This window comes from Diadema antillarum, unplaced genomic scaffold (genome assembly GCF_040938485.1).
Source record: "Diadema antillarum isolate AM-2024a unplaced genomic scaffold, OU_Dant_1.0 seq00000651_RagTag, whole genome shotgun sequence".
Classification (NCBI taxonomy): Eukaryota; Metazoa; Echinodermata; class Echinoidea; order Diadematoida; family Diadematidae; genus Diadema; species Diadema antillarum.
The window spans coordinates 670292-686185 of NW_027271564.1; the positions used below are offsets into that span (position 1 = coordinate 670292).

Here is a 15894-nt window from a genome sequence, read left to right on the forward strand (position 1 = left end):
TGCAACTGGGCTCTTGTGGTTTGCCGTTCCTCGTCCTGTTTTTCAGCGATTCATTTCTGCAGGAGGATTCCTTCACGTTTTCTTTTTCAGTAATTGTGAAAACTTGTATGCGAGTATTCTGCCGTGTCTTTTTTACTAGGCACTTTTCAACCTCAATAACCAAGTACTGTGTATTTATCATTTCGATAAACGACTGTGTTTTGGTTTAACTATACGTGTACTGATATCTTGCTATATCCCAACTGGTTATTATGAGGTGCCACTATATTCCATCTCCATAATACAGATAAACCTTGTTATTACAAGCTGTTTGGACCCACTGAAATCTCCTCCTCATATTTGGCATCTTCTCATCTCTGTGCCATGAGTGTCATTTTGATGGACTTCAGACAAGAGGCCAGTATTATTTTATCATATTAGTGATAAAAACAAAACCTGCAAAATTACCTCATTGTATCAGGTACTATCTCAGAGACTCCAACCCCAAGCACCTTCTGATCTGGAGATTCTCCCGCCTGAAACCCCTAGCAAACGGGAGACTCGAAGTTGATGTGTATGAAGCGCGAAGTTCCTAGATTTCTAGATGCTCTCTGGTGCTATCTAAGGCTTATTTTTTCATCATACTATAGCAATAAGTAAGAAATCCTTTCCAACGGGAGACACAGAGCCAGGATGGGAGAAATTTAATCTCAAGCGGGAGAACGGGAGATTTTGCAAAAATGGGTTTTCGGCGGGAGATCTCCCGTCGAAAACGGGAGAGTTGGAGTCTCTGCTATCTCGCTATATCCAACCTTGTCATAACAAGGTTCCACTGTACGTATACAGAATATTGATCCCACATTTTAAGTTTGCTCATATAAAGTTCCAGTGGGCAATACTTTTTTTATTTCTATATTTCTAAATTTATTTTGTATGTATGTATTTATTTATTGATTAATTAATTAATTTATTATTATTATTATCATTATCATTGTTATTATTATTATTATTTTTTTTTTTTTGGGGGGGGGGTATTTCATCCGTCCATCATCAGTTCTGCATAACCCAAAGTTTTGTATATTACTGTAACTTCAGAAATGCATAAAGAGACCAGTGAGATGTTATGTACCTGTACTATTTTCAAGGTAATTACATGTAACCATTGTTTGAATTTCATACAGGTCAGGAATGAATTATGACTGGTCAAGGCATAGTGGAGGCTGAAACTGTGTGCTTTGTTTGGAAAGCATTGAAGTGTTACATGTTGTGTTATACAGTGTACAGTCTTTGTACATGTAAGAGCAATAAACTGCACATTGAAGTATTTATAAAATGTCATGTCCGTGTTGGCTGTTATGGTTTATATGGGGTTTATATGGGGTTCTTTTTGTTTTTGATTGAATAAAGACCTTGTGTATGGGTATGTGGGTTTATAGACCACAATTTGGTACTTAATGGTTATTTTTTTATTTGATATAAAGGATGCATTGGCAGGAATTAAGAAATGTAGTTTAAATCTGTAGTTCTTTCTGTTTTTGATTGAATAAAGACCTTGTGTGTGTGGGTTTGTGGACCACAGTTTGGTACTTAATGGTTTTTTTTTTTTATTCTGCCATAAAGGATGGATTGGCAGGAATTTAGAAATGTAGTTTAAATCTGTAGTGCCTGAAATGTTCAAACTTCAACTGCAGAAGTGTGCACAGATGCCAATACATGTATATCTCCAGTGAAGAAAGCATGCTACCCGTGTATGTGCTCTACATACAATGTACCCCTATTTTTGTATACGTCCATTGGATATATTCAAACCATTGAGTTACCTTTGTGAATTCAAACCGCAATGTCTTGCTGTTGTCTGTCCATCCTATAGCATGTTAACCAAAATTGCTAAATGATTGATATATTAGAGTACAAGATATATACATTGTATTGTATATACAAAGTATAAATAGGCATATATATATATATATATATATATATACATACATATATATATACACACATTTGGCCCAGGTATGAAAGCAACATGAGGTTACACATAACATGCACTGATTGGCTTTTGGGCAAAATCCCCAAAGGTCAAATGTTAAATGTAACTGAACTTTCCCTAAAACTTGTTTAGCCATTCAGATGTACAGTCAACCTTGCTTATTAATGTCGACCTCTCATAGTTGAATAATTGCCTAAGTCGAAGGTCTTTTCAAGTCCTCTTCTCTTTATAGTCTAGTGATTTTAATACCTCATCAAATGCATTTTCTCTAAGTTGAAGCTATTTCTTCAGTCATAATAGATTTGACTTATATAGGTAAGGTTGACTGTATATTTGTAAATGTGGTAGAAATAAATTTGGTAATTTTCTTGAACACGAAAGGGATGGTCAAAGTTCACAATGAAATATATACATATAATATAGGCCTACATCCATGCACACACACTTGTTCAAGGGCAAGCATGCACCCCAGCCCTGTAAACTTCATCTCTTAGCTGTTCATGTCCAATACACTGTACTGCCCAATCCTTGAAACTGAACTTGCATGTACAATGTACTCATGCCACATGCATCACCCTAATCCCCCCCCCCCCCAAAAAAAAAAAAAAAAACTAGATCTGGGGCCCGTTGCATAAAAGTTACAATTATGGTATCTTTGCCATCCAATGGTAACTACCATGGCAACAATACTCAACAGCCAATCACAATCAAGAATTCCATGGAAGTTACCATTGGATGACAAAGATACATGTACCATAATTGTAACTTTAATGCAACAGGCCCCTGTTTCAGACTGTTACTACATTCTACAAATTGTATGTACTGGTAAACGTGTACTGGTTCTTGTGAGAGCTGCTGCTAATTATATTATAAGTACCAAACTAATGAAGACATCCACTTTTTGAGTACGGTTATACACTGTAACTGCTGACATGTTTTCACAGAATTGTCTACACAAGGAGATATTTGCACTCACACATACACACACATCCAGTTTAGAACTGACAGTTTAGAAGTATAAATTACACACACTCTACTATGTGTAATATAAAAGAGGCACTAAAATCATTTAGATACTGTACAAGTAAATTTTATTCATCATGATGAAAAAGATACACACATCAAAACATTTTCCCTCGTACATGAAAATTAATAGCAGGGGAACCTCATTCACATCACGACTCAAAATCACGACAATTTCAATGTACCATGTTTCTCACTATATCAGGGAACAAAATTTAAGAAACTGAAAGAGTTGGGACCTACAAATGACCTTGTTGTATTAAGAGGGTTTCATTATACATGTATATGGCCTCTTTATAATGAGGTTCACCAGAAACTGGTTGTGGGCAAACTTGAAAAAAAAAACACCAAACAACAAAAATTTTGACATAAGGGAGACAAAAAAAAAGAAAAGCATGCACTTCTGGTACCAACAAATACCATGCACCATATAGGTGAACTCTGTTATTAATATAATGAACACAGATGCAACAATATTTTGTATTTTTCTTTATTTACTTTGTCCATTTTAACAAGATTTCATAACATGAATGTCCTTGCAGTCCAAACAAATTGTATATCTTGCTATATCGGGAGTTTGCCTGCACATGTACCAGTTTTCACAAGTACATTCCTATGCCGCAATTCATGGACAGGTAATGTACACATGTATAATGTATGTACAACAATTGTTTTGAGAAGAATAGAAACCAAAGCCAGAAATATTCTATCATTTTGGAGACATATATAACAACAACATGGCATCATATAATTGGAAGCCACATGTAGGGAAGTAGCTCTCTTCTGCCTACCTCCTTTGATAGTGACTTTTGAAGTGAAATCTATGCAAGCTGAGCTTAGGTAATGCATAGAGTACCACATCAATTAAAACAAATGAGTAGTGTGACTCAAATATGGAATTTTTAAGATCCACAATTTTATGAATCAGTGATATTGTCCTGGCCACTATTGTATATGAAATTTACTGAAAAAGTGGTGTATGTGTGTTTTTTTTTAATACATGTAGTTGTGTTTACTGCATATCTTGGACTTCCTTTTCACATCATTCATAAACATCCATCATGTTCTTAGTCCAATTTTACTGTTGTTTAAAAGTTACCGGTAAACTTAACATGGAATGACATTTCACGTTTACTTGGATTGAGGGTTGCAGCTGTTAATATCTAGCAAGCAGAAAATGCCCCTAGCACAAACTATTTTTTTCCCCTGGTGGTATACTTGGAGCATCGTCCAGTCACCAAAGGAAAAACAAAAAACAAAAAAACCCCCCTCAATTTACATGTGTATGTCACACTACAGGGACATGTCGCAAAAGATTGTTGGTCACATTTACCCAGTTAACCCAATTCAGCTTTTTGCAAAAAGGGTCTCTTGAAAGAACCCAATGAGAATTTGAAAATAACTGCTCTTCCTATGAAGCAAAGGGCAACAAAGACTGAAGAGTGTCTTAAACTGAAGTATCACAGCTTGCTTTACCAATGACACAACAGAACTTCTTGGTCACTTGCATGCATTGTAAACTACACGTGTACTGTAACATTCTTAGTTTTTCTTACTCCAGGTAATGAAAAAAAAAAAAAGACACAGTACAAACTATATCTCGGATTTAGTACGTCTGAATTACCATCTTCATTACTACCGTTATCACCATAAGAAAAAAAAGCTTGACTACTGACAATGGACATTACAAAATAGATTACAAAGAAGAAACATGTTGCATCTATCAAAATGTCACCTACTATTGGAACCATTAGCTTAATACAGCATGTACATGTAGGTAACCCCTTCAAGCTACACTGTACACATGTAGTTATTCCTCCAAACTTCATTATACGTTATCTGGAGACAGCGCTTGGTAAAAAAAAATATAATACCATCAATCTTGCATAAGTCAAAGTAACATTAAACATTGAATATGTTACATGATGTATATTTGACAATTGATGTATATAAAATCAAAATACAGTCAATTCCTGTTATGATAAAGCCCTCGAGACCTGCAGTTTTCTTTCATTATATCGAAATACCGTTATAAAACAAACGTAAACAAAAAAATATATACTGTAAAACGAGGAATTTTCGCGTGCACTTTAATTTCGCGAATTTCGCGAGCGCCAAAATTTGCGAAATTAAAATGCACGTGAAAGCTTTTGTCTACACTACATGCATTGAATGCCAGTAGCAATTCGCGAAAATTTCATGCCACGAAAAAGGCTGTCAGCTCCAATTCGCGAAAATTTCATGTCGCGAATATATCATGTTTTACAGTGTATAGAGCTGATGAAGTTGGGGCCTAAATTTTCACTTTGTTGTAAGCAGAATTTTAACGGGAGTGCACTGTATACTAAATCTGTGTTCTCAGATCAGGGCAAATCAAGTAGTGAGCTGAGCCTAGAGTCAGTCACTAAATTTTTGCCTACCTGTATTCAACAAATTAGCTTGATCTACGATATCCTTTGCAGGGGATGCAATTATTCCTTGAACTTCAACACAATTTCTTTAGATGATGAAGGCATTTCTGAACTGACAACCAAAGTGTTGTGATATGTTCACTGCATAAGAGGTCAAACTACATTGTCATTTTCAGTTCACCATCCAAAACTTTCCTTGCCAGTGGGGGCTGTTACCATTACCACCTTAGTATGCAACTCAGCTGAATTTCAGAAGACAACTTCATCAAAATTGGCAAACACTCCCCCCACCCCCCCCCCCCCCCCCCCACCATGAATATGTGAGACATAAGGAAAACAGTGCACTGATGCTTGTTCTGTTCAAAACCAATGTCTCAGCCATTTCTGCGGGTAAATAGAAATTAAGTTTTCGGTTTTAGGGAAAAGGAGTGCAAATGTTGAGAAAATGTCATGCATTGTATGATATACAATGTAACATTGACAGCAACAAAGCTGCAATAATGGCATTCAACTTAGATAGCAGGTACAAATGAGCCCCCAAGTGAGGGTTGAAGGAGTTCATAATTCCCTATTCTACCCCCTTTCTCTGCCAAAGCTTGAACCAATCTGTGTACGTCCCACTTTCGACTAACTGTCATATATCTGTCATCACCCTTTCCCCTAGACTTTGTCTTCAACCCCAGCTTGAGAGCCATGCCATGGACAACTTTTCTTTCATTTATACTGAAATCTTTGCTGAAAACCAAATCCTCATCGTTTGTTGAGCTGGCATAGGCTTGAAGGAACTGCCACGTTTTCCCGTTATCAAGCTGCTTTGTGTCTGGGTCCTTCAGCTGTGCTAGGTCAAAGCCAAGTCCTGCTTTGGATGACGAATCGTTGCCTGTTGCCTTGACAGGGACGGCGATTCCCTCCCCCGTCTTGCCTAGCCCCCCTTCACCTTTCCAGCCCATCATCTTCAGCAGCTTGTGGCCAACATTGGACTCTGCTATTGAGGTCTCCTGGTTAGAATCATCTGTCAACTGACTGCGGCCCACAGCCTCCCCATCAGTGGCTGAAGTTTTTCGAAGGGTAACATGCGTCATTTCTAAGGCCCGTAGGGCATTGTGGGCAGCAAGATGCTTGGCCTCCCGCGCATTGAGTGCCAAACCAGCTCCAACACGGCGGGAGGAGATGTACACTGTGCACAGAACTGCTGTGGAATTTTTAGGCCTGGGATACTCTTCTGTCTGGAAGTCAGCGTGTAATTTAGAAACACTTACTGAGTTCATGATCTTACAAATTGGGTTTTCAATGGGAGGTTGGTTGGATTCTTCTTCTATTGTTTCATAGAGAAAAAAACCTGGTATTCTTGGAGCAGGAGCAATAACACGATTGAGATCATTTGTTCGAACATCATAGGGCAACTGTTCCAAGATCGATGAAGCGGAAATGATGTTAGACTCTGTTTGAAGAGTTTCAGACTGAGGTTCTGTTGTTGAAGCCTCACATGCCTTGACTCCCTCAGGGAACTGATTTGAGTAGGAAGGGTTATACCAAATTTTACTGCTGCATCCTAGCACGGGGTCAAGTGGCAAACCTTCTTGAATCACAATGGTGTGGTTCTCTATCAAAGAATGCGCGAAAGAGTTCAGCAAATTTTGCTTTGCTGCCTTCTTTGAGCTACTATGACACACACCACAAAGAACACTGCAGATAACGAGTTTGGCCTGCCATTGCCCACTTGTGTCCTCTGTCAGCATGTAGTCAAATGCGTACTTTGTGCCTGATGAATAGAGCAGATTGAGAAGCAATTGCCTAAGCTGGTCATCGCTAGTCTGTAGGCCTTTGCACTTAGCCTTAAATGCACCACAGAAGCTGCCAAGCTTGTCATACTCCTCCTTAGTCACAGTTGCTGACTTGCTACTGGGAGGATAAATTGTGATGAGTGGAACTCCTCCATCTAAGCACTCAATGCTTCCCGTTATGTCCTTTGCTGTCAGCCTGCCAGATGTCTGGTTTTGGGTGCTACCTTGCTGCAAGCAGGACTCCTCATTTTGGGAAACACTTACAGAGGATGTGGTTGTATCCCCAGCCAGGTGCTGTCTTTTGCTTCTAGGCTCGGTAGATTCTCCTTTAATTCTCTTCGACCCTTGGTTCCCAACTCTGATCTTTTCCTGGCAACTTGAGCCTCTTGCCGGACCAACAGTTGAGGAGGTGTCCCCCACTCCAGCAGCCATGTCCCGCACACGGTCCATAAGTTCTGGGCAATATCTTTGGAGAAATGAGACACAGCATCTTGGATTCAGTCTCAATTTTCCTGTATCAATGTAACAGGTTCACAAATTCAGGTCTTTGTGAAATGCAGCCGTTCGATCTGCCATGACCCCCTCCCCTTTCTATCTATTGTGCTCTACAAGTTCTACTTTTGAGCAGATCCAAATGAACATGCCTGAAAGGAAATCCATGTAATTTGTGAGATGCGGCTTTTTGCTGGAGAGGCTTATCATGCACAGTTGCTAATAGACATCTTTGAGACAGTGGGCTACGGGAATGAATGATCTGTAAGCTCTGGATTAGTGTTTGACCTGGATGCCTGCAGCCAGTTCTCTTACCCTGTCCATCAAATCGGGATGATATCTGTACAAAAATCAAATGTATGAAAACAAGAGTTGCATTGGGAGCTGAATGATGACACGTAATCTGTAAAATCTTGGTAATGATACTGATAATAATATTCATCACAGGAATCTGTATTTGTTGAGGAATACCCTTTTAAACTAATATAGCACTGGACATGAATTGACACACATTGTAGACTGTCTTGCAAAGTCCTGTGTGCTACTGATACAATCACTGAAACCTAAAATTGTGCCTGTGAATGTTTATGTAAAAACTTATGAATCAATTGTCTTCCTAGCTGTGACAAGTGCGAGGCAGATCCGGTTTGGCACATAACCATTTGACTTCAAATATTTTTGACTGATGGCATCAAATATGGCCTATGGGTTCAAACTCAAAAAGGGAACACAACAATTGTGACTCCAACTGGCTGCAATCTACGATCTACATTTGTATTGAACTTCCTTGATTATACACAGCATAAGGACATAGTTTTATTTTATATTTTACTAGTGTATGATTCAGACATCAGTGCAGTGCAAGGACAACCTGACATAGCACATAGGCCTGCCTGATCATGCTAATGAAATCAAGATGTTGATTGTACTTGTAGTTGTAGACTGGTCTTTATTGTATTAAATTGGGCATAGATTTGTCTACTCATGAAATAGGCCCCAACACTACACTGCCTGCCTGTACGGTACCACAGCTTTTCTGTTATACACTGTACTTGTGAATTCAGCCCCTATGTACATTGTAAGTACAAGGTAGCTAGCCCAACCAGATCGCAGATGCCATGCGAAGCACGTTGTATACTAAATGATTGTACAACGACAACAAGGCTCTACATCACATGTAGTTTACTGTTTGGCAGTGCAGTGGTGGGGCTTTCTTCCACAGTATAGACCCTATACTTGAATGTGACCCCACCAAATTACATTTATGCGTGGTTGATACAGCGGCGCGGCAGAGTCAGAGAGGGCCGATTTCTGCTGGACATCTTTCTCCCTTTGGCCTTTCATTCTTGAAAAGGCTTGCAAAATGTCCCTTGACTAATTTAACCATAGATTCTACAACCCTAACCTAACTTGGCTAAACCTAACCTACTGTAGATAACCTTGCTTACTATAGAAACGCGAAACGACCGAACGGTGCGCTGTGTGTATTCGTACGTGTTAGGGTCGCCGTTGCGGTTACGGTAATGGGGCTGTACCCCGTACGGCGGGGCCGTGGGCGCGGGCGTCGCGGGGCACTACCTACCTGATTGCATGCAGTTACGGTGGGGCTTATATCTATTTCACGATTTTGCCTTAAAGATAATAAAAAGTTTTGGTACCTCAAAAGTTTCCTTGAATTTCCTTGACTTAGTTTGTGTTTCAGGTTAAAGTACCTTTCATATAACTAACACTGTGAGACTTACTCGCCCAAAAGTGCTCTCATGTCTTAGTAATCATGCAATTAACTGCGACCAGCAGCCCCATACGCATAGCGACCAGCAGTCCCATACGCATAGCGTAATCGGGCTTCGCATTGTAGCATTCAGGATCATGACAGATTTAGTATTGCAGGATAAATGTCAACTTAAAATCCCAAAAATTCTTCAATTTGAAGACTTACATGTACCAATTAAGGTGAAGTATTGAAAACAGGCTTCGGGCGACGTTTGGTTCTGCCTATAGTCCCTTTCTGTTCGAATTGATGACTGAATGTGACTCGGTCGAGAGGACCTTGGGAGAGCTACATACACTGAATACTAACAGCCAGTGCATGCGAACACATCACATGCGCACAAATTTCAAAGCCATCAATGGATAAGATGTTTGTGTGCGCATGTGCTGGCCGTAGTAGTCAGTGTATGTAGCTCTCCCAAGGTCCTCTCGACCGAGTCACATTCAGTCATCAATTCGAAAAGAAAGGGACTATTGGTAGAACCAAACGTTGTTCGAAGCCTGTTTTCGATACTTCAAATTAATTGGTAAGTCTTCAAATCGAAGAAATTTTTGGATTTTAAGTTGACATTTACCTGCGATAGATACTATTACTAATTCTGTCATGATCCTGAATGCTACAACGTCAATGCGAAGCCCCATTACGCTATGCGTATGGGGCTGCTGGTCGCAGTTAGCTATGCGTACAATGGGCTGCACGCTGCTGGTCGCAGTCAGTGGTAGGGACGCCGAACGTCAAGGACATAGCCTTCAGAAATTGGACACCCGCTTAATTACGTGTTAATCAATCCGCACCATCTCGTAACCCCGCGTACGTCAAAATGAATGAGGGGTCAAATTGCATCCGCCGCCATTAAAAATGAAATGAATCCTCATAAACTTACCACAAATTCTACACGTTCATCTCACTTTCCTACCCCGATATGCAGTTATGACAAACTTTGTACATTGTAAATCATTATTACGGAAAGACTTGCCTAAACATGATGTGGAAGACGCAGAATATTCCAAAATATATCCGAGTACATGCTGACGGTTGACCTTCAATCGATGACCATGCTGAGTAAAGTGATTGCGCAATGCCTGGCCCCGCCCTCCCCAGGGGCCCCGTGTAATCCTAGTAGCGGGCGCCCCACACCTTTTCACTTCTTTGGCTGGGGCCCTGTCGACGGTACATCAAAAAAATCCAATTTGTAGTCGAAATGACAGACATTTGTCCCCTTTATTTATCTTTTCAGAAACTTATTAGATTGTTTGCTTTGATAAGGAGCTATACATAAAAAAAAATGTAGCACTTTTACTGTTGATAGGACGCGTTGGGAACATGTATCCACATTTGCAAAATATTTTTTATGATTTTTTCCATTCGGTTTGGGCCCCAAGGGCCCTAGCGCATTTTTGCGCAAAGGAAAAAACCCTTTATTCATGAGATGATGTCATGCAGGTTCTGTTAATAGGCGGAGCTAACGCCGACTGAACTCCGGTGTTTAGTCTTTGGCCAAGGCAATTACGATAATTATACAAATAATACACAGGTGAGAGTACGTCAATGAAGTTGTAGCGCACTCAAGGGTATTTACAATTGTGAAACATGCACGATCGAGGCGAAGCCGAGTGCATGTTGCACTACATTGTAAATGCCCGAGAGTGAGCTGCATCTCCACTAATTATTTGATTTATGAAATGGGTCGGAAACTAACAGAATTTTTCATGTACCTTTGTGGGTCAATACCAGTCAGCTACATGTAGCACTCGCTCAAAAGTCAAGATGTCCGAAGATGTTCGTCCCAAACATTTACGCACGTCGCACTCGGAAATCCCGCACATATACGTAGGCCATCGCCACACATGTTATGCACAAGGAAAGGCCGGCTGGCATGGCACGGCAGCCAGAACTAGAAATGAATTAAGAGAAAGGTCAATGACAATTTGACAGTTGACAATTGACAATGACAATGACAATTTAATTTATCTCATGTCACCCAATCAGGGTATTGGAGATAACCATGTGAATTATACATTTGAGATTACATATCGAAAAAAAAAAGAGAAAAGAAAAACGATACGAAAAAGTACAATGAAGGTACATAAATTTACTGGGGAAAAATGTGTAATCTTATGCAATGAACCAAATAACCAAATAACGAAAAGTTGTTTAACTAGAAGTTGTTTACAGGATTGACAGCGCGTACTAAGTAGCGCGCGACGCACTTGTAACATCTGCGCATGCATGTATAAGAAAAATCATGAGCGCACACGTGACTCATTTCAGCGCTTCCAATTGGCTACATTCTTGAATCCATTATATAATGCCATATATTTTCCCCATATGCGCACGCGTACGCGTACGCACGCTATACGTTACACACGTTTACCATAACGCTACGGGACAGCATGCAAGGCTCCCACCGTAAACTCTGTATTCCAATTTAAATGATCTCTCCTTTAAGAATTCTAACCAAAATTGATCTAATTGTCAAATATCTAACAAACTATTTTCATCTGCCTTGCTTATAAAGAACGCAGTACCTGTTGTATGCAGGTACTCGTATTTGATCGCGTGTTATCCCCACGCACCACGTCGGGTTTGGTTTATGCTGTAAAACGAGGAATTTTCGCGTGCACTTTAATTTCGCGAATTTCGCGAGCGCCAAGATTCGCGAAATTAAAATGCACGCGAAAGTCCTTGTTTACACTATATGCATTGAACGCCAGTGGCACTTCGCGAAAATTTCATACCACGAAAAAGGCTGTCGATCCAATTCGCGAAAAATTCATGCCGCGAATATATCATGTTTTACAGTATACTAAGTACGTACGCGTACGTGTACTCTATGAACAGGGGGCATGTTCAGTGCTGTAAAGCGATCGCGCTGTGTGCGTGACTGCTTGGACGTGGCCTATATAGTATGACATGTATGTTATTGAATTAAACTGATATGTGCCTACCTTTGCTTACTTATGCAATAAACATAGACTCAACATCACATAAGCCAATAATAAACTAGAAAGAATTGAGGTTGTAAAGCTATACTCTCATTACGATGTTCCAATCGTAGGCATATATTCCTGTGACATATTGCCGAATTTGCATACCACGATTACCAGTATAATACGGTACCAACTTCATTCATATTCGAGTTTGAACTTCATCAGGATTTCACAGTTAATTGAAACTTCATGATATTATAAGTACAAAGAACATTATATGATACGAATAAATGATACTTCCAATGGAATATAGCTGTGCTGAGTTTCCCGTTGACATCAAGAAACCACGCCGTGCAACACATTCGTTCTCTCTCGATCCCGCACTCACGATACACCTCTGCCTCTCTTCTACTGGCAGAGCAGAATTAATCCGTACCAACTTCATTCATATTCGAGTTTGAACTTCATCAGGATTTCACAGTTAATTGAAACTTCATGATATTATAAGTACAAAGAACATTATATGATACGAATAAATGATACTTCCAATGGAATATAGCTGTGCTGAGTTTCCCGTTGACATCAAGAAACCACGCCGTGCAACACATTCGTTCTCTCTCGATCCCGCACTCACGATACACCTCTGCCTCTCTTCTACTGGCAGAGCAGAATTAATCCGTAGCTGCAAACCTTTCTGTTAGAAGTGTTAATCAGCATAACTTACTGCTAGAAGACCTGCCATAAATATGAATATAGATACAACATAAACAGACTAAAAAATTGAATGGTCTTCTTACCAACTGTCATGGCGACATGGACCTTTTTCTGCGGAAGAGAGGAAGAGATTTAGCGTGTCACAGTACTCTATGAATAGAGCGTGCCTTCTGTTTCACAATGCGATACTACGTGGCGTGGCGTGGCGAGGGACATTAAACAGAGAATGGCCTTGTTTTGATCACGAGGAGGAGAAAGGCCTCCTGGGTAATATAAACAAAACCGAGAGAGAGGTGAGAGAGAGAGAGAGAGAGGGGGAGAGAGATGGGGTGGGGGTGGGGGTGGGGGGTAGATTGTGTGTTGTGCAGCAGTGAAAGAGTGAGCTCTATAGTAAGAGGAAGATTGAATTGAAGAAGAAAGCAAAAGGAGAAATTGTACTGCAGAGATAACAATCCATGCTTTCCTTCAAACAACATATCTTTTAGTGTTCATGGTTATCTATATAATCATTTCGTTTTATTTCAGGTTATAGGGCTATCATACTTGTTATCTTAATTTTCATACAAAATGATTCATTGTGTCATATGATTCTGTTATGTTTCTGTCACTATTATTTTTGGAACGAAAATAAAAGATTACTCATACTACAACGGTATAAAAGGTGAAGACATACTTTATGTCATTTCTCGCGTTATTTCAGTGTTGTGTCTCGTGTATGATGTTCGGAAATATTTGATTGTGCATTGTGTATTGTGATATAACTCATGCATCTATGTTGACAATTATTTTGTACATTGGCGGGTGTAGGCCTACATGTATCTTTTATATACACCTGAAGCACTTCAACTCAATATTGATACGCAGCTTACAGCTGCGCTACCCCTTGAGCCCATAGTGTTCGTATTTTCTATGGCTTTCCAGCCTCTATTGCGATAAGAAGTTAAGACGCTTAAGCTCAATCTTAATTGGTCATAAACTTGACCTCCCAAGCACACAACAAAGGCCTCTTTCAAATTTTGTAATCCCCTGTTGTTTGAACCCGACTGCTGGTAGCCTTGGCGTGGGAACTATGTTGTCTTTTGCGATAACCTGGGCTTGAAAAGTTAGCCGGAATGCCATATGCTATAGTCAGTATACTAGTACTTCTCGAACGCCAGCGTGATAGGATCACCAAATCTCTAACCTCGTACATATCAAAAGTCGTTATATGCAGTATCAAACTTTTCAAAGCCTCCAACATTGGTAAGCTATACGTGTTTCTTCTATTTTGCATTAACTTGTTGGGTGTGAAATAAGTAAAATGATGATGTTGTATCCGCTTTCAGTTACACGATGCTTTTATTATATTTGAGGAGTTTCACATGAAGTTCGAAATTTCCTGCTTCTTGCTGGGATTTCTTCGTCATCAGAATTAACATTCAATACATTATTCTAACGTCTTGATATATTACAACTACGGTGTATTTCAATTACCCTTTATAACATCTTGAAGATGAACTATGCAATTTGTCTTGTGTGAAAGTGACATTTCCGGCGTATATAAACACAAATAACTTTTGCGGTAACTTTACAGTATGTCGGTCAAGGTTGATTATTCTGTATGATTGTGTGTGCTTTTGTCATGTCGGTATAATTTGGTAGTAGATGGATACATTTTATATTGAAATGAGAAACAGTGAGTTAGCAAGCATAGAAGCAGCGTAGTCTCATTGTAGTGGTCAATCCTTGTTAGCGTATACACATCCCTGATGATTATATTGTTTTGAACTTGCAAAATAGTATTTTAGAATTGGTCTTTATTGCTAGATTCGTATATATCTTCGTTTTCAAACTTGATATCGTGTGCTTTTTATCTGTTTGTTTCATTCCAGAATTTTATTTATTGTCCTTATGTTCACCTGCTGTTCTTCGACTTTTTTTCCGGCTTTTGTTGAACCACTTCGGAGTGATGAATTCGTTTCGCGAACTCTAGATAAGTTAAACGGTTGATTCATCAGGTTCTTTTGTTGGATGTTTTGTCGTACATGACCAATACTCCTCTTTACGCGCTTAGCAAATTTTAATCGCGTATAAAGCGAAGCAGCCGAAATAATCATCGTTGACTCATATTCAAACACTTCGAATTCGGTCTTTGCGAGAAAATGAGAATGGTAAAACGGTCACTAATAAGTCTTGTAGTTTGTTTGTTTTTTCGCTGAATTCCCGTTTCGAAGCATATTATTGTTCGGGGTTTTTTTCAGAATAATTTAATGTTATTTCGGCGAATATGTTTGCGATAAAGCAGTTCAAAAATGCGGAGGTATGACGCTGAATTGTTGCTGTGGCCAAGAATTGGCTGATACGCAGGTATAGAACCGTGCATCAATTTTGTTTTTCATGAAGCATAAATTGTGACTAATTCCGGTTTTTATTGTTGTTGTTTGTTTGTTTGTTTGTTGTTTTGTTTTTGTTTTTGTTTTGTTTTGTTTTGTTTTGTGTTTGTTGTTGTTGTTGTTGTAGTTTTGTTTTGTTTTTGTTTTTGTTTTTTTTTAGGGGGGGTTATACACCAACAAACAACATCAATCTTGGTTGAGCGCACTTGGGAACTGCCCCCAAGGCCCTGCCCAAGCCCTCTTTTCATCCCGTAGGATCAGGCGAGGAGTTAGTTCCTGCATGGTTCCTGTATTTATTGTCGTATGCTTGCAGGTTCATGTGGGCAGAGAGGTGACTGTTGCAGGCTCTTTTCTTCACATTACTAACATCTTCCTTCTGCCAATCAGAGTCTGTGACTTTAGCTTGTTGCTCTTGGCTCTTCGGTACC

General features: G+C 39.5%; 1 protein-coding gene and 1 long non-coding RNA gene across 2 annotated transcripts; both read right to left on the reverse strand.

The window, feature by feature from the left end:
* Positions 1 to 5915: 5915 nt before the first annotated feature.
* LOC139736515 (uncharacterized) lies at positions 5916 to 7652 on the reverse strand. Its single transcript, XM_071647264.1, has one exon. The coding sequence runs from the start codon at positions 7635 to 7637 to the stop codon at positions 5916 to 5918; it is 1722 nt and encodes a 573-aa protein (XP_071503365.1). The 5' UTR covers positions 7638 to 7652.
* Positions 7653 to 10221: 2569 nt separating this feature from the next.
* Positions 10222 to 13256, reverse strand: LOC139736539 (uncharacterized). Its single transcript, XR_011711262.1, has 3 exons — positions 13178 to 13256; positions 11166 to 11344; positions 10222 to 10611 (listed from the first exon to the last, which is right to left on the reverse strand). It is a non-coding gene; the product is annotated as an uncharacterized lncRNA (long non-coding RNA).
* Positions 13257 to 15894: the final 2638 nt, after the last annotated feature.

What these genes read in the sequence shown, in the direction of transcription:
- LOC139736515 (XM_071647264.1), bottom strand. Translation starts at nt 7,637, where the DNA reads ATGGACCGTGTGCGGGACATGGCTGCTGGAGTGGGGGACACCTCCTCA.